Source organism: Drosophila albomicans, chromosome 2R (assembly GCF_009650485.2).
Source record: "Drosophila albomicans strain 15112-1751.03 chromosome 2R, ASM965048v2, whole genome shotgun sequence".
Lineage (NCBI taxonomy): Eukaryota > Metazoa > Arthropoda > Insecta > Diptera > Drosophilidae > Drosophila > Drosophila albomicans.
In genome coordinates this window covers 9928830-9950316 of record NC_047631.2, presented here as the reverse complement: position 1 = coordinate 9950316, position 21487 = coordinate 9928830, and the positions used below count along the sequence as shown (strand labels likewise).

The following is a 21487-nucleotide window of genomic DNA, read 5'->3' as shown; positions in this document are numbered from 1 at the left end:
TGTTAAACGTGTTCGAAACTGTGCTAAATAGTTTAGCAATGTACCATTTCCAAACTAAATGATTTGATATACCAATGCAATTGAAATGTACCCACTATATTTAGAGTATACAAAATATGATAAACGAATGCAAATTAATACAAATTATTGCGTCTGAAAACTATGGCATGTACAAATTTTTGTATAAATGTATCAAGTGTGGCAAACGAAGGCATATTAAAATTATTAGACTGTGACATATGCTGAATGCAAATAATTAACATAAATACAAGTAAATAAATCATTATATTTTTTATATTAAAAATACGGCAACATTCTTGTTAAATTATAAAGATACTTTACATAAATGTTTCAGTTTACAAGTATATATTGTGTAAATTGTACATATGTGCAACACGTGCATATGGCAACAATATCAGCAACATTTATTCCGTCGGCACGCAAACTTTAATTACAGGGGCCATCCGGTAAAGTTGCGGTGGCGGTGGCGGTGGCGGTGATGGTGATCGTGGTGTAGTGGATGGCGATGGTGATGTTGATGGCGGTTCGGTTTGGTTCGAAACGTGGCTGCATTGCGGAATCGAGACAATGCGATCGGTTAACCTGCTGCTATAATTGTCAATCATATGCTGCGAGTTTGTCAGACAAATTGAGTCTCGACACACACTCACATTGTTACACATATGGTAATATGAATGAGAGCACAAATTGTTGATGACTGTGAACCACCACAAACATAAAATTCGTTTCCTTTGGTCTTTTGCCAACTTAATTACCACTACAATGTATGTATGTATGTAACTTTATATGTACCCGTTCAATGTACTTGTGTGTGTGTGTGCACATAATGTGCACCTAAATATAATGATTCCTTTTTGGCGATCGGTTACGGATCAGCCGGGTTACGAGGCGTCACAATATTGACAGCGGTTGGATGCCAATACTATTGATATGCCCAGAGGTTCGCTTTTAAGTAATTTTATCCTCATCCAGAATGCCACGAAGATGTCCACAAGCAAAAGCAACGATCGAGCAGCTCGCATGCAATGTGGATGGATGGACGACGCATGCATAGAAAGCTCGCTTGCTTTCGATCGCTGGATGGCTGGATGGCCGGATGGACGACATGAATGCATGGGAGCATTGTCAGTCGCGTAATCATCGTAATAATTCGCTTCAACTTCAACCGTTGGCAGCAGCAACAGCGGCAGCAGCAGAGTTGGCAGCAGCAACAGCGGCAACAGCAGCAACGAGAAGCCAAGCGGAAATTACCAACACGCGATATTTAATTTTACCAAAAGGTGAACCAATAATTCGTCTGCGGCTGCGGCTCTGACTTCGACTTCGACTTCGACTCCAACTTCAACTCCAACTCCAGCTTCGAGTCCAGCTCGGCAACTGCTGTTGCTGCCACTTCGATGCTGCCACTCTGCAGACAATTTCGTTGCAACTTCTGCACATTCTTGCAGGCAAATTTATACCTAGACTTTTTTTTTGCCAGGCACTAGATGAGCCCATTATCCAAAAACCATCTTAACCTGTTTACGTGTCACGGTCATCGCCAACTTCATCCGCCACTGTTTTCATCCAGCTCGCAATAATTCGAATGAAGGCAACTTCGACATGCACCGGAGCAACTTCGTCTATCGGCATTATCAAGATTTGAATATCATGAGTCCAAGTATATTTACTAATTATAGAAACCATTGAAGCTACTGTAACATATTCTAATATCTAAGATCGCGGGATCGCTAAAAATAAACCAGGAAAGTGAAATTGCATTTCAAAGGTTTCATGCCCTTGAACTGCTTGCAAGAAAAGACCTTCGCTTTACAAGCAGTAGACTGCTTGCAACAGCTTTCTGCTTTTGGTATTCATTGATTTGTAGACAGACTAAACAAAATGTCTTAGAATTAAACAAATAATTATAAAATAATTAACAAAAAATATATTCATTAATATTTAAAGTAAAGCGTGTAATTACTGTATTAATTGAAATATTGAACCTATAAACTTATAAAAAAGAAAACAATTAAATTCATTCAAAATTTGGAATGTCTTCGTTGAAATAGTTGCACAACTGATTACAGTGACTATGTTATTGCTTTAATGCAAAATAACCACAAATTATTATAATGAGGCTAAAATATATTCTCAAACATAAGATATACCTACTATACCTTCGTTTTGAATATTATCATATTCTTATGATGACCAAGACTCATATAATGAAGTTGAAAATGATATTTAAATTCTGTTCATGAAAGATATAAAATACCCAAAATCTAAGGTCCATTCATAACTAAGGTGAAAATCTGTAAATAGTTTTATAGAAACAAAAAAAACTATGAACAATTTGGAATTATATGGAACATCGAAATTTTATATAGAATGCCGGAAAATATTGAAAATGGTATTTTTCAAATGCTGAACTGAAATAAATGTTAATACCAATTAAGTAATAAAAACAGTTTGTTGATTATTTTGAACTATACTCGCATGAATGTATATTTGCATCTCATTAGTTTATTAATTAGTTGTAGTTAATTATTAAATTACTTACAATTACAAATATGATATTTAATTCTTACAACGTAATGAAACAAATCTAATAAATTAGTTTACAGATATGCCAAAAATTGAAGCTATTAGCTATTTAAATACAACTAGAACTGTTTCGACTTAATTAAATTTTATTGCATTTGGCTTTTCTCTTTTTTTTTGTTTTTGTTTTATTTATACACAGTCAACGATGGTTGTTAATAGTTAGGTATGACATTAAAACGTGATTAGTATTGTTGCTTGTTGTTTGTTCTCCATTTTTTTGTTTTAGTTATTGTTATTGTTGTTTATTATTTGAATACTTATTGCTTTGATTAAAATCTGAAGAGTAGTATACTCAATTATTTGGCGGCAATTTGCTATCTTGGCCAGATTAAAATAGGTTTTATGATTGAGAAATCTAGTTGAGTTTATTGATGTACGACGACGCTTAAAAGACCCGAAACTTGAGCAATTGAAACTTGAAAAATACTCGTTATTTTACTTTTATGCAAATATCTACAATGTGTGAGGAGATTCTCGAATTGACTATTGCTCGCCATCGCTGTGAATCGATGTGCTTGATGTGCTGCTCTTATCCGGACTCTGAGATCTGCTGTTGGCCGGACTCGACACCTTTGAGGCACACGAGCGCACAGATAGATCTTCTGGCTCACTGTCGTAGTAGCTCTCTTTCGAGGACTCGCTGTGCACCGAAGGACTCAGGCGCTTAAGCAGGGCATCGTTGAAGCCATGCAAATCTGCCTCGCTGCCAAGTGGTGTTCCAGTTGCTGCTCCTGCTGCTCCCGGATGCATTGAAGCCGCAGCCGCGGCGAAGGCAAAAAAGTTCAGACTCGCACTGAACATTTTGCACCAATCCAGCAATGCTCCCTGACCCTGTCCCTGGGCTTGAGCTTCGGCATCTTGCAGTTGCGGTGGAACTGGAACAGTTAATGGAACAATCTCTGGAGTGGGTGTCGATGTTGTGGTGACTCTGCCTTCGATGTCGTTGTTGTTGCTGTCATTGCTGTACGGCGGTTGGGCAAAGGGCATCTGGCTGGATTTGGCTGGATCCTTGGCCCAATTCTTCACACTCAGCAGCGGACAATTGTATTTCTTGGTCTCATCCGATTGAATGTCCGTAGTCTTTAAATTTAGACTGAGATTGAGATTAGGAATGGTAGCTGCCGTTGGAGTTGTTGCTGTGTTGTGCTCCACCTTGGGTGACAACTTGGAGTTGAAGAGTGCCAAGAGATTGAGCTGATGCACCATGTTGTTGGTCACTGGTGAGGCAGGATCTGTGCCGGCAGAGCGAACATCTTCGGTGTGAAGGCCGTTGCGCTTGAGAAACTCGACCAAGGCGAACTTCTCGAGCAGCGCTTCGTTGTGGGAACTATAATCCATGGCTGGAAATGGCAGACCGCTGAATCCGCCCAGCTCATCGTAGCCTGGCATGGTGGCGAACTTTGGTGGCAGCAGCTGTAGCTCTAGTTTGGCGCGTTTTTCGGGCGGTGTATCGAGACCGTGTGTGGCCAGCTGTTGGCCCAAATTGTCGCTGCCCAATTGGCGGCACATAAACCGTAACTTTTGCTCATTTTTACACCAGCCACGGAGTGTAGACTCCGGTACACCAATGTCCCGGGATACACTTGCTTTCGTCTCGCCATTATGAATGCGTTGAATGGCACGGACTTTGTCGTTTGGCGTTAGATTTCGCAACGGTCGCTTGCCCCGTGTGCTCATGCGGATGTTCATGTGCTGATAGGCTGAGATATCCATTTTGCGATTCGTTCAATTTCTATTTGCTGTCGCGCGAATCGCCAAAGTTTACGCACCAAGAAAAGCAACAATGTGTGAACTGCGATTGCGAATGCGACTACGATTTTCGATTGCGATTGCGACTGCGGGCAAAGTGTTGTGCACTCTTCGGATTAACAGAAGGATGTGATTTGGTTTCAGCGGACGTCGTCCTATCGAAGCTTTATCGCTGCGACAGCGAGTTCAAGGCGATTGCGGCGAAAAGAGAGCTGACTCCAAAAACCGCCTGCCAGCCAAACCACTTACTCACTCTCACTCTCGCGCTCACACATACTAACGCACACACCCCACAACCGCTCGCTCTCTGACTCTCGCTGTCTCTCTCTGTGTGAACTGAGAGCGTAAAATAAGAACAGTGCAAGAGCAAAGCAGCAACAACTTGTTACTCTTGTCACTTTGAATTCGCTTGGCGCAAACTCAGTCTGCAAGGAGTTGATGGGAACAGTATTGTAAGGTAAGCCAAATCTTAGTCGCCTTAACTCTTGTTTTGGGTACGGCTCAATCGAGTTCGATTTCTCTCTCACACACACGAGTACACACTCAACCAAACTGTCTCTTAACTTTGAAGACAGAAACTTTGGTAATGCATTTGATTTGGGTTTCCTTCTATCTATTTCTCACCTCGCAATCCACACTTGTGGTCATCAAGTGTCCAACTTTTTCCACATGGATGTACATAAATGCACGAGTGTCGACAATATTACAAATCCACACCTCGTTTCTTTGATGGTGCACTAGAATTCTAAATTTGTATTATTGCATAATCATTAGATTACTAATTCAAAAAGGAATTACTGCTGTATGTAGTCATTCAATAAAACATAAACCATCTTTCCGTTAGTTCTTAAATCAGATTTTTAGAAACATAAAAATCACCTACACTTTATCTAAAACTTGAAATTACCTTAAGGGATTCCTTAGAAGTGCCTTTTCTTTTTCTTTAAAAAGTTAAATCTACTAAACAAAGTAAATAGCTAACTTTTAATATTTGTAGAATTTCTATTGCATTCGTTCATTTCGGTTCATATTCATCTTTTAGACTGTATAGGTTCTCTGCACAGAAATGACTAAATTGCCAAAGATGCTTACGATTATTTGGCTTATTGTTGAACAAATTGTTATATGTTATTGAACGTTTTTGCATATACATAAGTTGTTATATTAAAAAATTATCACATAATTCCTTATTTTACAATATGAATGGTGATATGATTATTCGAGAAAGTAGAACGAGTGCATATATTTTTGTTTTGTTGTGTTTGAATTAGAGCGGAAATGAAATTTTGGCGCCTCAACATAAACATATCGATATAGATAAGTTCGCCTAGCACGGACAATTCATAAAATATCGATATATCGGTATTTCTCTAATACCTTATCGCAATAATAATAGGACGTACGAAAATAAGTTGGATTGGCTATAAATATACTCACAAAATTGCCATATTTTATATTTTCATAATGAATGCAAACTTAGTTTAGAGGACGTCGAAAATTCATATGGCTTTCAATACATCATCTAGGGAGACGTGACAAAGCGCCATCTAGTGTACGGGAGCAGAACAACACGCCTTGATTACTTCCACGGTCGAGAGAAATTGAAAGATCAAACATACATAATTTGCACATTGCGTTGGTTTTATTTTGTAATCCTTATGAAATTCATTTTATATTATTTAATTTAAACTATATACAGAAATATTTCGCATATTAAGTGTGATAATATTCGTCTAAGAGTTTGGGTGTTTTTATGAAAATAAACACCTCGACTCGTCTCCAAATCAATTAAATCCTGGCTCCTAATACTGTTATTCGACTGCAAAACAAAATTCGTAAAAACTACCTAATTTGAATATACATACACACAAATGAATTTTAACATATGAACTTATGTTAGTAATTATACAATATTGTCGAATATTCTCCACAATTACATTAAAGAATGTTCAGCAGATTGGAACCGGGCTATTACTATGTCATTCAAATTTTACGTTTAAGAATTAAGTATATACGTTAGATTAATATACGATCAATCTCATCTCCAATGAAATCATCAGAACCATCCATCGTTGGTTTCCATTACACTAAGTTTTCATTTTGTCTTTATTGTTTTAACCCCATTTTCTTTTTTTGTTAAGGATATACTCGCATGTATTTACATATGCAATATACGATATTATAAAATGCGAAATGAAATCAATCATTAAGTCTTATGCAATAATCCCATTAAATGTAACTATTAAATTGTTATTGGTAGTATCTGTATCTCATCTCATCTCATTCCATCTCAGTGAATATGTGTTTACAAGTATATTTTGTGCACGTACTCGTTTTGAATTGAATAGTTTTGATAAGTGGAAATTAAAAATGGGTTATGGTTACAAATTATTGCAAATAAATTTGGGAAATAAGTCTGCTGACGATACAATTTCAGAATCCTTACATATGTAAAAGTGCACATCTGACATAGAAATCGCTTACATAAGAAATGTTGAATTTATTCGGTATTTTGTGCATATATCATCGTATGTTATATATGTTATATACTATTTTAATGGTTGTGCTTATGCTTTAATCTATGAACCAGTTTAACCCGCACATATGAAGTTAAGACGATTATTTGATTGAATCTGTTGTTTTTTTTTTCATTTTCTCATATCATTCATTTCTTGTTTTGTTTGTGGTATTCTTTGCATTACTTTCGTTTGGTTTGGTTTTGGTTTGCTTTGGTTTTTTGGCCATGCACCAGTTGAATCTTGTCTTGTAATCGGTCCATCCATGAACACTCTAGATATTATACGTATATACAAGAGTCTATGTACAATAAGCTATCTTTTACTTTACTATACATACATGTGTCTATATGTGTAGTTCTTTTATAATGATCATAATTCTTAATTTAAACAATTTCATTCATATGAATTTTATATATATAACAATTGTTAATAGCTTATAGATAATGATCCCATTTGCCCAATACAGCGGCCTTCTTCGTCAAAGCTGGCTAATGTCAAACGCGACAGCTTATTGCATAATACTCCATTGCCATTATTTTGAATAGGATTTGGTTCTGTAAAATGAAGAATATTATTAGTATTAGTATATGTAAATATATTTATGGTTAATAAGCAGTTACCGTCGTGAAAGTGCTCTGCTGAATTTCCTTCCTGTTTCCGTTTTCGAATCTGTTCCGTGAAATGCAATATAAGCGCATCAATCATAGCCGCTTGCTTGGAGAAAACTTGTACTAGTTTCGATATTTGTATTCCATTTTCCACAGCATCAAACTGAAAATGCGATATAATCAGTTGGTATGTATATATGTAGATATTATAATCCAATACTAACCTGCAGGAATATGCATGTAAGACACTCGGGATCATCACTAGCACTTGGCTTTGCATAGTCCCATGACATATCTTCATATCGGAGTCCCAATAAAAGTGTCTTTAAAAAAGATTACAAAAATTAATAATATTACTAGTAAAGGAAGTAAAAGATAGAAAAGACAATTTTGTAGACGTACGTGTTCATAGCAGTCTATTATAAAAACTCCTCTCTCGTTCACCGCAATCAAGACCTCCATATCCTTATGGTTAACCAACGACATAATTCCCCTAACAGGTTGTTCCATTTGTCCATGAAAGAACGCAGCGCTGTTTTTAAATAAAATGTAATTACATATTTGTGAAAATGTTGTAATAATTGTCAGTAAACTATATTAATATTTTAATTATGATACTGATGACACTGAAAATTATATTTAATAAATTTAGAATATTAAATAAAATTTGATATATGGGTATCAAATGTGGATTCTCTTTTACAAAAACCAGTATATATGTTAAGTCGGCTGAACGGATTATGAAAAAAAATATAAAAAAAAAACAAGATGATTCAATCACGAATTATAAATATTAGACTTTAAATATCTATACACTGCCTGTGAGTACTAACTACGTCCTTTAATTTGGCAGAACGGATAGAACTATTCTTCTATCCGGCAGATATCTCTGAGCTGCAGATATGACAAAATCTTCTTGGCCAGATATTAAAGCAAGTAAGAAAGCTCGGCTATGGGATACCCACTACTCATTTTCAATAAAAACAAAATTGTGCGGTGCGTTAAATGTTGACTAAATTAATACACCGAAAATATACTAATCGATTTGCGGAACGGATGTGGGCGTGTAAAAACTAAATAACAAACTTGATATTTATGCAACAATAACAAATGTGGTACAAAAACTGTTGCTCTATCTCTTATTGTCTATGAGATTTAAATGTTCTTACGGACAGACTGACAAACGGGAAAAGCTAACGTCGTTGATATTGGAATAAATTATAATCCCCTTCTACCAATGAATATCGGGTATAAAAAGTCAGAAAGTCAAGTGGGCTTAACTCAAATACAAATTCTTTAAAGTTTATGAAAGAATTTAGTAGCAAACTAATCTTTTTGGCCAGGTATTGAAAATTTGGTATCAATTTTCAACTTACCCATAGAATGGCAGCGCCCAGCAGAATTCCAAGTACTTTCGCATTAGTTTCCGAGTTGTGGCTGTTTGCGGCACTCGCTTGAACTGCTCCAGAAGCTTAATTTCTGCTGAATTCTTCTGGCTAATGGGCAACCACAGCCAATTGGAGCTCTTCGCCACATGTTTTGGCAGAAATCGTGACTGGTTCTCTCTGCATATATCAAAAGTTTTATTAACTGAAAGAACTAGTCAATCATACTGCTGTTACTTACCTGAAGAATCCCACAGTATGCGTATGGGAATTGTAGGGTCCAAGTTCAATTCTAGCTTGAATGCCGCCCAGCATAAGCGAATGCACAGGTTCCATAATATATCTGCCGGTCAACACATAATGCTTTGCCTCCTCGTAAAGCAGCTCCACAATTCGATGATCCCTTTGAAATAAATCGAGCAATTATTATCGAAGAGAGTTTAATTTAGAGTAACTAAATATACTTACTTGATTTTCTCCTCGTCGCGCTTGGAGAAGAACACATTGCGCTTGAGAACAATCATGGGCTCGTCATACTTGCGTTCGATTGGATTGCTACTGCTAAACTTCTCCAACAGACTCGACCACGCCACACGCACAATATAGGGGCAGTGATGGGCCTTCAGCTGCATCTCCAGCAAGCCACTGGTCATCCACAAGCCGAAGATGCTTTGCGCCAGCAACTTGTTTGAGATGCCCAGCTCCTCGCAGCCCAAGGCAGCGGCAAGCATTACTTGCGAGGGACATTGAGCCGTGCCCTCGATCTCCATGTGCACGGCCACTCGCGACATTAAGTATACGCATGTTGGAATTACCTAGAATAAGAAACGAATATTACTTTAGGTATATCAGAAGTGTGCTACACAGTCAACTTACATTCTGCAGAGTGCGAGCTACCAGAGAGTTGGGTTTGCCGGCACTTGAGTATGTGGTGGATGATGATGATGATGGTGGGTTGCCGCCAAGCACTCGTTTCGATATCGCAGGATTCTGTTGAGCCTCGCTGCTGTTGGCATTGCTGCTGCAGTTCTGCTGAACTGGCAACAGATTTGTCAAAGCACCTGAAAATAAAAAGGAGTGAGTTTCCACTTAAGAGAGAGAGCAATGAAAGTCACTCACCGGAAGGACTTCGCACTCCAGTCAGTGGGCCAAGTGCATTGGCATTGTTCATGATATTTCCGCTGATTTCTGATATATGAAGACTCCCACTGTGACACTGCGGATCGTTGGCTGACATCGACATGGCCGATGTGACTTGTGACGAGGTCATGCAGTTATCGTTATCATTGCGGCCGGCGGCACTCACGACACTCGACACACTGGCCGACGAGGCAAAGGTGCTGCCGACCGCTGTCTGAATCTGAGCGGTGGTCACCACACGATGCACCGTGTACATCACAGGTGGAACAGGCACATTGACGGGAACGAGCGACACTGGCGTTTGCTCACAGGTCACCACGTTCGCATTGTTGAGATGCGTTTGAGTGGCGGCCACCACGCGACCAACTGCTGCAGCCGCATTCGAATACATGGGACACTCGGAGCCATCGTCGAGTGTCTCCAGCACTGAGCTGGGGCTACAGGCGGTTGATTGCTGAGCGTGTTGCAACTGATGGTTATGATTGATGTGTTGCAACTGGTGTTGCTGCTGCTGTTGAAGTTGTTGATGCTGCTGTTGAAGCTGTTGCTGCTGTTGCTGAAATTGTTGCTGCTGTTGTTGAAACTGTTGCTGCTGCTGTTGTTGCTGCTGAAGTTGTTGCTGCTGAAGTTGTTGCTGCTGAAGTTGTTGTTGCTGCTGCTGTTGCGATGGGCCTGGGCTGTCATTGTTGATGCGCTTCCCCAAATAATAATCGTCCCGACACTTGACATCCGTTGTATTATAATATAGGCGTGATCTATTCAAAGTTCAACAAATCAGATTAAAATGTAAATACTTTTCAAATGTTTTTCACTTACTGGTAGTCTTGGGTTGTTGTCTTCTTTCGATTATACTGCAATGTTCCCAATGGAACAGTCATTATGTTGATATAATTTCCAGCATTATTCGTATTGCTTGCACATTGAGCACTGTTATTGCAGTTGGGATAAACATATGGACTTCCTGCAGCATTGTGGTTGCCAACAAAAGCCTTGTTGCCACTCCCGACGCTGCCGCCTCCATTCAGTGGTGTCATATCCCTTGGAGTGAAACCCGTTTCTGGTTGATTTGTGCCACAGGCCAAGTAATCCTGGCCAGCATTATTTCCATAGCTCATCTTGTTTGTAGGGGTTTGGGAAATGGGCGATGGCGATGAAGTCGGTTGCATTCCACCTCGGCAGTAATATTGGTTCGTCTCCATGTTGTCATATCACGCTATAATCAAACCATCTAGAAACCACAACAAAATATGCATACACATGAAGTATTATTTATTTACAAAGTAATATTTTACGAAGTACACAAACAGATTACTCACTAATGAGCATAAAATAAATAAAATATTCTAAGAGAGAAATTTGCTTAAAAACATAATAGAAAACGATCGATTACTTAACGATTGTAATCACATGAAACTGGTTTCGAACCCAATATCGATAAACGGAAGTCAAAATACACGTTTTGTCCTGTAGATGGCGTCAACTTTGTTGTTATTGTGCACGTCCTCTCGCTACCAATTGTTGATGTTAATCGATAAATATTGCCGACAGGTATTTATGAAACCCAAAAACACAAAAAGTTTCAATAACAAAAGTAATGTCCAGTGGGCGAATGAAACTCAACCCCCCACAATTTCACTTTCTTTTTTTTTGTATTATCAAATAGAGATTGTCATGTATGTCTAAAAATTAAAAATTGAATTGAAGAAATAAAATAAAAGCATACCCATAAATACAAACACTTGACAATATTTCCTAAAATAAATATAAATTACTATATTTCTTCTTAGGATTTGAAAAATCAATCCTTTTCGCAAATCGTTGAGTTCTCAACACATTTACCGCAGAATCTTTCCAATGTATACAACGCAAACCATTTACAAACTTACATTGTTCACACTTGCGTACATAAATTTATTCATATGTACATATGATGTATGTATGTATGTGTGTACATACTTACACTTACAGCAATTAAGTCCATCTGACTGCGTGGGGCTTGAAGGACGTTGTTGTCATGCACTTATTTATTTAGGTATGTATGTATGTATGTGATTGTACATATACATACATCTCTCCACTTATATGTATGCAAGTGTACATGTTATTGTAGCCATTTTCATCTTATAATATTGTAATTCATGATTCACTAAGTTTCACCATTGTAATCCGTAGGAATTTGAAAAATTCTCACATACTTTTGATTGAAAACATTTTGACAATTTTCACACACTTATTTTCATTGCATATACATATGTATGTATGTACATATGTACATACATATATGTATGTAGTACATACGAATCTAAGAAAAAATCTGTAACACACAATCCACAATAAGCTTATAAAAAGTCTTCAGTGTCCTTTCTGTTTTTCTCTACGTACTTTTTTAATTTTACGCCCTCATTCTTAAGGCAGAACAAGTTTTCTAACTTTAATCTAATTAAATTATTCGCGAAGAAACTTTACGCGAGATGAACACATTTTTTAGCTCATTTATGTCAAAACGGGCGCCTTGCTACCAAACCGTATAAAAAATCATCTCCATACTAGAGCAACTTCAATAAACAAATACATGCAAACTTGGATTCCACACGAATAAGCTGGGAAAGCGCTTGCGCAGGAAATTATCGTTCATGGCCAAGCGTGCTTTCGATAACTTCGTGGGAAACTTGAAATAGTTTTATGTAACGAAATTATACCAAAAATTAATTTGGTATTAATAAATTGACGGGCTGATATACTTAATAAAAAAATAAGTCGTTAACATTTTAAATGTTATCGAAAATGTATCGAAAATATTTGCACCCTTCGTCGACATTGATAAGAAACTTGACGAAAGCACATCCGAAATATGTCACACGGCAACAGGGCAAGGAGACTTGTTCCAACTTTTAAAAATCGTTAATGAAAACACCATTTTTGGGAATTGTTTTTTTTTTTATTATATCATGTCCAACTATTATCACTCAGCAACCAAGTCATTCAATGACTTATCACAGTGAAATCAACAAACATTAAATCAAATAGTTGAATTTACATACATATATAGATGGATTATAACATTTAAAAGTATCTATTAAATCTTTTTCGGTTGAATCAATCTTATTTTTTGATATGAAAATAAGTTAATTTAATTTTGAAATAAATTTCCTTTCATATTCAATTTCAAATTATTTACTTTCTAAACTTTTGTAATTGTGGTGCTGAAATCTTAACCTTTCCAGGGATATTTCTAGCTAGTGCTTCTTCTTTTATACTCTTCAATAAGTCCTTCTCCCTATTGTTACAGGCTTTGTCCTTGGAGAACATATTAATTGCCACTTTAGCTGCTTTACCACGTTTTCCTGTGCCAGGTGTCAACTTTACTTTGAATCTATAGAACGAAAGATTATAAAAAAAAGTATATATTATAATCGATTTGTGTTAAACTTACTTGTATTGCTGCAAGGCTTGGTACGGAGCTACTACTGGAATGGCAAATAGCAACTCATCATCCTCAAGTGGTTGACCTGTAAGAGAGTCTAACAAATCAGCATCAACGCCAATGGGGGTATCATCGTTTTCATCAATATCGATTTGATTTTTAGGGACGGATTCTCCAGTTTTATCGACGTTAGGTCCTTTTTTCAATGCAATTGCTTTTTCATCTTCTTTTTCATCATTTGCTGGTAATTTGTCTTTTCCAGATGAACTGAGTATCATCATTCGAATTTTACGCTCCTCTTCATCCTGATCCTTATATTTCAATTTCATCTTTTTTAATTTACCCTTTTGGCCGCGTTTTAATTTATTGGAAGCATTGGGTTCTGCTTCACCTGAGTTGGCTTGAGTTTTCTCAACCTCAGTTTTGTCATTGCGTCCCTTTTCTTTATTTTTCTTCTTATTTAAAACTTGAGTCTTCTTCCGAGAAGGTCCAGCCTCAATAATGGCAATTTCTTCATCTTCCACCAATTTTTCAGGCATCTTTTCAACAACTGGAGTTTCTTGGTTATCAGTAGACAACTGTGATTTTACGGTAATTCGGCCAGTATCGTGTTCCACCTTAACTTCAGTATTAGGAAAGCCATTTGTGGCACCTTCACTAACATCATTGGCTTCGCTAATATCATCAAGTATGGGGTATGTTACTTCCGTTTCCTGTACGCCCTGCTCATCAATGTCATCATCTGTGCTTCTGATTTTTCGCTCCCCTTGATGACGTTCTATGAAGCTATCTTCCAGTTTAAAAAGCAAACTTAAGCCCATTATCAGATGGCAAGAGGGTAAGAAGTTTTTCTTTCCACGAATCATAAAGCTACCAGTACCCAAATACTCTCCTGTGGGGGCAGTTTTACTCACTTGGTCGCTATTGACCCAATATGCATTCGTAACCACCTTTGCATCCCATGCAACACTGTACGAGATTGCCATTGTGCCAGCTTCAAGTAGTGTTTTGGGTGGAATATCTCCTCCAGTTGTATTGCGAATTATAACACTCGAAGCTCCCTGAATATCGGCATGGACATATATATCTTTCGGTCGCATATATCTGTTGAAGTTTATGAATAAAGGTTAATTTAATAAAAATGATTAAATTGATTATTTCTTTCTCTCACCTTTTTACAATCAATTCATTCTGTTGCGCGTCTCTTCCTCCAATAACTAAATAGTTTTCAGAACTAACAAACCAATAGAATTTCTCAAACCAGAAAACTTTTCGAGCTTTCGCTATATTTGATATTGTGCGCACTTCCTTAAGAGTTTGCTGTGTTTTACGTTCCGCTGACTTCAGAGCTTTCTGCGATGCGTCGATGGTCTTCTTTTCTTTTTGAGCTGCTGAACGTTTCAGATCGTAATATCGTCGGGCATTAGCCCAAGCAGACAAAGCCAAATCTACATCAATAACAATCGATTCCTCTTTATCATCTTCATTTTCACTATCACTTGCACCGTATGGATCACTCAGCAATAGCGAAATGTGATTGATCTCCAACTTTAATTGTTTTATCGTACTGGCTACAACATCTCCATTTGCTTGGGCTTCTTTGACCAGCTCCTGAATATCTGGCCAAGACAATTGACTGGCAATGGCCGATTGAATTGCCAAGATGGCTTTATCTACCAAACTCTGATTGCAAGTTATCAATTCCGCTTTCCTCTTATCCAAATCTTGAACTTTATTGAGTTCTTCCAACCGTTTTGAGTGATCTTTCTTCACGTTGGATAGTTTTTTAAGAGCTTCTCGTTCCTGTTGCAATGTTTTCATATCGATCTTTTGTGACTCTTGCGTTGAGAAGAATTCATCAACTGCTTCCATAAAAGTTGGGAACTCGGTAAATGGCTGATCCTTGTACTGAGTGAAGAGATATGGATGAAACTCCACATTTCTATAGAAATGCTCAACCTTATCCCCCTCCGTGGGTTTCTCTTCCTTAACTTGAATTATAAAACCTTTGCAGTTCTTATTTTTTGCCAATTCAATGATATCATAAGCAGACTAGAAAAAAAGAAAAATATAATTTGCGTAAACTATGTTATAAATAATAATTTACAAACCTTGATGGCTTTCATTAAGTTAGGTAAGTCCGCTTCCACATCAAAAGATTTAACAGCAACGGTGTTCACTTGTTGATTCCGGTTCTTGTTTTTCTTCTTGGATTTTTGAGTCCTTGAGGATTCCTCTTCAGTCTGTTCTTTTTCTTTTTCCATGACATCTTCGGCGGAAACATTTACGGCGTGATTTTGCAATCCTTGCTCAAGTAAAATATGCTCAATAACAACTGGACCGCAGTCCAAGATTGGCATTAAGACTCGTCTCAAATGCTCGCCAGGCTTTGAAGATGCAATTATGTTGCGAATTGCTTCTTCGGACAACTCTGTGCTTTCCTTTTTGGCCCTGTTAATGGGATATTTCTCACGAACAGCAAATCGCACGCTCTCGCCTTCAGTGTGTGGCCGTAAAATGTATAATATGGTTTGCTCATAATCAGTCAGGATAACATTGCCGCGATCATAGAGCTCTAGAAGTACATGATAGGCAGCGTCAGCAGTGCCAAATTGAAAATCAATTATTCGGTCGCCGCCAAGTTGGCTAATTTGCTCAAGGCGCTTATTTTTCAAATGTTTCCTTAACTTCATGCTGAAACCAGAGGGGGCCACATTTTTTGGCCATTCAAATCCTGTTGTGTGGAAACGCGTTCCCGACTCGAGTAACAATGTGACCTTCTCTGTTGATGACCCGCCATGAAGACGGAATAGGTACGTCTTGTTATCGATATCATAGATCTGATTAACGCGATAGCCGACCAACCTGAATCAACATGGGAAATATAATTAGTATAATAATTTTAAAACGAATTTATTTAAATACCTCTGCAACTCGGCAACGCCAGATATGATATCGTATGAATTGAAGCGTGTTTTCATGTTTAAATCGTAATGCTTATCTCAGTTTTTGCCTGCAAATAATATATTAGAAAGTTAATAACTTACTTTAACTGCTGAAATGGTTTTGTTAATATATAAATACTATATATTAACGCAAGTGACGTATACAAGTCAAGCTACTTTTTATATTTGCTGAATTTGACGCAACGCGAAAACTATATAATAAAATTTTGCTTTAGATAAAACCGATGACGTTGTATAGCATTAAGTTTTAGCTCCCTTTTTACAAGATATTAAATTTAAGAATCATTTTTTATGATGTGGACACCGGCACATATTTCACAACCTACATATATGTATATGTATGTATTAATGCGTAAGTATTGACTAATTAGTTTAGTTCATTTCACACATTGCAGCGAAGCACAATTTATGGATGTATTTAATTACATGTATTTATTTATCTCCCCCAACTCACTGAGATTGTAGCACAAGTAAACAGCAAATAAATTAATTAGAAATTCTAAACACAATTTTCTTTAGCCCACAATGTGAATTTATTGAATGTGACCAAAACTTGAATTTCAAGATATACCAAATATTTTGTCGAAATAAGTAAGCAATTGTTAAATAAATATTAAGTTTTACTTAGTATTTGCATAACAGAATAATCAAAAGTAGCTGTAGGTTAAATTTAATCCATTAAATGTTAAAGTAATTACTAAAAATGCAAGTATATTTTAATCAAATACTTTACGCAACTATCGGATACTCAATTGAGTATCCGATACTTTTAGGTTATCAGTGTCATCCCAAGTTGTGAAATTTACAAATGTAAAAACAATGTTCAAAGGAACATGATGAGCGTAGAAAACTCGGAAACTATTAATATTAACGTTCTATTTTTTGCGAAAAGTCGAGAGCTTGCAAAAACATCTCGTGCAGTATTTGCAGTCGAATCTGTAGTTAAAACAGGTCAATTGCTTAAACAACTAATTGATCGCTTCGACTTGAGCGCAATTAGTAACTGTATTATATTAGCTCATAACGAGAATTACCTTGAAAACTTAGACGAAGAGATTCGGCTACAACAGGGTGACGAAATTGCTGTGATTCCTCCCATAAGCGGCGGTTAACATCATCACCATGGACTACATAAAATTAGTAAACGACAAAATCAACGTTCAACAAGTGCACAATTTAATAGTCGACGATGGTTGTGGAGCCTGTTCGATGTTTGTGGGCACAACACGTGACACATTCGAGGGCAAAAAAGTAAGTGCCTAATTATGATTATTGCCAGTTCTAATAAGTAACGAATGTCTATTTAACTATTCAATTAAAGGTGACATCATTGGAATATGAAGCGTACGAAAACATGGCACTTAAGGAAATGAGTAAAATCTGCACTGAGCTGCGAACTCGTTGGCCTAATCTTAAGCACATTGCCATTTATCATCGACTGGGATCAGTTCCAGTTAGAGAGGAAAGCGTGGTAATTGCTACTTCAGCACCCCACCGCGCCGCTGCCCTCGAATCCGTTAGCTTTGCTATCGATGAGCTAAAGTCACGAGTTCCCATTTGGAAAAAGGAAATTTATGAGGAGGATCCAGTCGGGGAGTGGAAAGAAAATAAGGAGTGCCAATGGCCTCGTAAGAACCTATGATTGTTATTATTATGCATGTGCAATTACTAAAACCAATTCTGTATATAAATATTTAATATACAAATTCATTTTTTAACTACAACAAATATATAGAACGTTCACCTTTAACTTTGAAGGCTTTCGATTTCTCTTCTTGCCCTATTGAGGATCAGTCTCTGACCTCTGATAATAAATTGGTGCAAATCAGAGTCAATGACGCCGACTTGAATAGACGTGTTGAGTGTTTCTTGAAACGAAAACGCGATGAAATCAATCTGTATAATATAAATGATTTCAAGAAACATTCCACCGATAATGAGTCGAATTGCAAAAATAATGAAGACGATTTTACTGAGGAAACATCGTGTGCTCGAACCCAGAGTTTTCTTGTGAAGCAACATCAATCAAAAGGCCATCTAAAAGGTATGAACGGTTGATATTCATAAATGCACATATTAACAAGTTTACTATAGTTAGGAGAGCCAATAATAATTCTGGACCACAGATGCGACCAAACTATTCACAAGAACTCAATAAACTCATGGCATCGCAAGAAACTCCGAACAATCCGACTGATAACAATTCATTACCAAGCATTCGTCTAAGGAACATTGAGACTTATATGGGATTTAATTCGGATGATAATGGCAATATTCTGAATCGTATTAAGAAATTAGAAAATCGAATCTTATTGCTGGAATCCAGTTCTCCAGAGTACAAATATCTAGTAAGTAACAAATCGCTGATTGCTATATTTATCAATTTGATGATTCCCTTTCTTTCATTACAGGTGCAGTTACCAAAAGATGAGCAAAGTACAAGTCTTCGAAAGGAGAAAAAGAAAATTTATATGCCGGATAGGTTAAACTGTTTCATTGAAAAGATTAAAAGTGAAATTGAACAATGAATCATTAAGTCTTATCTTATATATGGAACTCGGAAATAAACAACCAAAAACACTTGTGAATTTTAAGTTGTTTATAGCTGATTTGTATCTGTTTTCATTTTTTGTTATCAATAATCATCTTACTCAATACACGGTATTTTTGTAATATTTACAGCTAAAAAATAGTTTTTGTATTAGGGAGTTCGACCTTAATGTTTAAATCGTGAAAAGATCCACTCCACACGTACTTATGTACATACAATATTTGAATTTTGAAATAAGAGAAGTGGCCATTAAGTATATGGTGTTATAAATGATGTATATTTGTTTCAACAATTTGAACTATTTCCAATAGCTTTTCTGTTTGTATGTGGGTGTTTCGTTTTGTTTTTTTCCGTTTTGAAATGCATTTGTAAATGCCAAAAAGAAATTCAAATTATATTCGTAGAATTCTAAGAATTAAGTTTTGGAAAGCTGTTTGTGTTTCTTATGTAAATTACATAATTTGAATGTCAAGCAGCATGATATTTAAATCTCTTTTACATCAATTACTTAGGAATATGTTTATCAACTTGTGTAAAAAAAAGTAAAAGAATTGTTAATGCTGTGCTTTAGGAAAGAGTGGGAAATTGATTCTCATCGTCGACCTTCAATGGCTTGGAGCCCGAACGACGCTTTTCATAGGATGCGAATTTGTTGTTGTCGAAACCATTGCTAGCAACACCCTCCGGGCGAGGACCACCACGCGGTGGACCACGAGGTCCTCCCTTACGGAATCCAGTTTTGCGACCATCATTGAAATTGAACTGGATATCAACAATGCGCTGAAGACGTCCCACACGTTGCGGATACATCGAGGGATCGTATTCGAATTCATCTTCAGTTTCGATTCCTCCCTTCTTCTTGCCCAGAACAATCATCTTTTTCCATTCGGCATTCTCAACCCCTCCTTCGCCGGCCTTACGCAGATTGTAATTTGGCTTGGCACGCTGATCCTTCAGAGCTTTCCACTCATCCAGAGTCATTTGCTTGGACTCGTCCTCCTCCACATTGTTGGCCAGATCGGCGCCGACAGTTTGTTCATTGCCAGAATCGTCTTTATCTGTAGTGGGAGCGGGATCAGCACCTGTTTTTTGGTCTTCAATGTCCTGCTTGGCAGATCCCCAGTTGTGAGCACCACCGCCCTCGCGTTTATCGACAGGCTTGACTCCTGTGGAAAAGAAAGTAATAAAAATGATTAATTATTATTATTAAGTCTACACTATAAATAGTAATGATGTAATAAAGGGTATCAAACAAGTTCTTATTTATTAACCACGGATTGTTAGATTAACCACAATGCATTAGCATAACCAAACACGTTTCGTAAGACCTTTTTATACATATGTATATGCGTAATCCATCATATAAATATATGAATTCGAGAATATATATTAACCTTCATATCAAATTAATATTAATTAAATAGAATTCGTAATCTAACATTTTAATATATAAATGCATGCCATATATATATACTTACCAGTTTTATCGGATCCAGATTGACGGTCAAATTCCCTCTTGCCAAACTTCTCGTTGTTGCGGAAACGCGATGGCGGCCCGCGAATATCACGATCTCTGTTCTGACGTCTCGGCAACTCGTTGTTGTAATCGGGTCCATGCGAATGGCTGTTGTTCTCTGTTGCATGATTATTGCGCGTATTCTGCCTTGGACGAGTTTCCTTCACTGCAGCGTTTGGTGCAGCGGGTTTGCCGGTAGCCTTTGGACCAGCATTATTGGCAACCTTTGATTGAGCATTATTTTTATTCAATACGCTAGACTTATTTTCCTTTTCGGTTTTATTGATGTTTTGACGTGCAGGGCGATCATCAGACTTTTTTTTGCCGGCTACAACTTCGGGAACTTTCGGTGGAAGAACTGGTGCAGCGCCATCATCATCCATAAATAAGAGTTCGTAACGATTGTTGCCCGAATTATCCATGTTGCAAAAATTAAATAAAATACAACGTTCTTCCTATGATGACAATGCTTTTGATAGATTAATTTTGCCTCGCAGACTTCATCCGTATTTCCAGTTGAAAGCTTCGTCGAACTGAACCGGTTTGGAATAATCGGACTTGACAATTGAACAACCTATCGAAACAATGTCAGAATAAACATGATAGAAAGCGTATGTCAACTGTGGAATGGAACAATGTCAGTGGGTTATTATTACAAATCTCCGTTAGTTTTTTAAATAGATTTATTCGACTTAAGCTCGCACTTTTATATTTCAATACCATTTGTTTTTACTTTTTAATCACTATGCGGTAAAGAATTTTTAAAGTAAATAAATTAGATTTGTTTTACAAGTGTCTACATAAATTAAAAATATTTTTAGTATTTTACTTTAGATGAGCAAATTTGTTTATGGGAAACTAAGGTAAATTTGGTAATACCGAACAAATATTTTGTTAACAAAATATTTCAAAATTATTGTAAATTTAGTGTAACGTTAGCAATGTTTCAAAGATTGTTAAAAGATTTTCAATATCGATTAAATGTATCGATGTATTATTTTGCCCGGCTCTAGTTTAGTTTT

General features: G+C 37.0%; 6 protein-coding genes across 9 annotated transcripts; 2 read left to right on the top strand and 4 right to left on the bottom strand.

Moving 5' to 3' along the window:
* Positions 1-2707: 2707 nt before the first annotated feature.
* LOC117575057 (protein distal antenna-related) lies at positions 2708-4471 on the bottom strand. The gene has a single exon (XM_034259138.2). The coding sequence runs from the start codon at positions 4318-4320 to the stop codon at positions 3091-3093; it is 1230 nt and encodes a 409-aa protein (XP_034115029.1). The 5' UTR covers positions 4321-4471; the 3' UTR covers positions 2708-3090.
* Positions 4472-5976: 1505 nt separating this feature from the next.
* LOC117575577 (uncharacterized) lies at positions 5977-12558 on the bottom strand. Of its 2 annotated transcripts, XM_052007394.1 has the most exons (12): positions 12391-12558; positions 11975-12322; positions 10825-11236; positions 9988-10763; positions 9745-9929; positions 9337-9683; positions 9110-9271; positions 8860-9048; positions 7886-8015; positions 7708-7806; positions 7496-7646; positions 5977-7429 (listed from the first exon to the last, which is right to left on the bottom strand). In XM_052007394.1, exons 3-12 carry the CDS (start codon positions 11205-11207, stop codon positions 7302-7304), a joined length of 2550 nt encoding a protein of 849 aa, XP_051863354.1. In that variant the 5' UTR covers positions 11208-11236; positions 11975-12322; positions 12391-12558; the 3' UTR covers positions 5977-7301. The 2 variants fall into 2 exon arrangements, with proteins under 2 accessions (XP_051863354.1, XP_034115732.1); XM_034259841.2 differs by having other exon boundaries at positions 11969-12558.
* Positions 12559-12931: 373 nt separating this feature from the next.
* LOC117575484 (ribosome quality control complex subunit NEMF homolog) lies at positions 12932-16949 on the bottom strand. Of its 3 annotated transcripts, none has more exons than XM_034259718.2 (6): positions 16853-16949; positions 16358-16445; positions 15544-16297; positions 14604-15484; positions 13442-14536; positions 12932-13381 (listed from the first exon to the last, which is right to left on the bottom strand). In XM_034259718.2, the coding sequence occupies exons 2-6, from the start codon at positions 16411-16413 to the stop codon at positions 13183-13185; spliced, it is 2985 nt and encodes a 994-aa protein (XP_034115609.1). In that variant the 5' UTR covers positions 16414-16445; positions 16853-16949; the 3' UTR covers positions 12932-13182. The 3 variants fall into 3 exon arrangements, with proteins under 3 accessions (XP_034115609.1, XP_034115608.1, XP_051863353.1); XM_034259717.2 differs by having other exon boundaries at positions 16825-16939; XM_052007393.1 differs by lacking the exon at positions 16853-16949 and adding an exon at positions 16555-16573.
* Positions 16950-17189: 240 nt separating this feature from the next.
* Positions 17190-17510, top strand: LOC117575489 (molybdopterin synthase sulfur carrier subunit). The gene has a single exon (XM_034259724.2). It carries the CDS (start codon positions 17232-17234, stop codon positions 17508-17510), a length of 279 nt encoding a protein of 92 aa, XP_034115615.1. The 5' UTR covers positions 17190-17231.
* LOC117575487 (molybdopterin synthase catalytic subunit) lies at positions 17506-19476 on the top strand. The gene is made up of 5 exons (XM_034259721.2): positions 17506-17649; positions 17720-18026; positions 18134-18442; positions 18493-18746; positions 18810-19476. The coding sequence occupies exons 1-5, from the start codon at positions 17521-17523 to the stop codon at positions 18924-18926; spliced, it is 1116 nt and encodes a 371-aa protein (XP_034115612.1). The 5' UTR covers positions 17506-17520; the 3' UTR covers positions 18927-19476.
* LOC117575488 (plasminogen activator inhibitor 1 RNA-binding protein) lies at positions 19206-21012 on the bottom strand. The gene is made up of 2 exons (XM_034259723.2): positions 20428-21012; positions 19206-20115 (listed from the first exon to the last, which is right to left on the bottom strand). Exons 1-2 carry the CDS (start codon positions 20885-20887, stop codon positions 19517-19519), a joined length of 1059 nt encoding a protein of 352 aa, XP_034115614.1. The 5' UTR covers positions 20888-21012; the 3' UTR covers positions 19206-19516.
* Between the last annotated feature and the right edge of the window lie 475 nt (positions 21013-21487).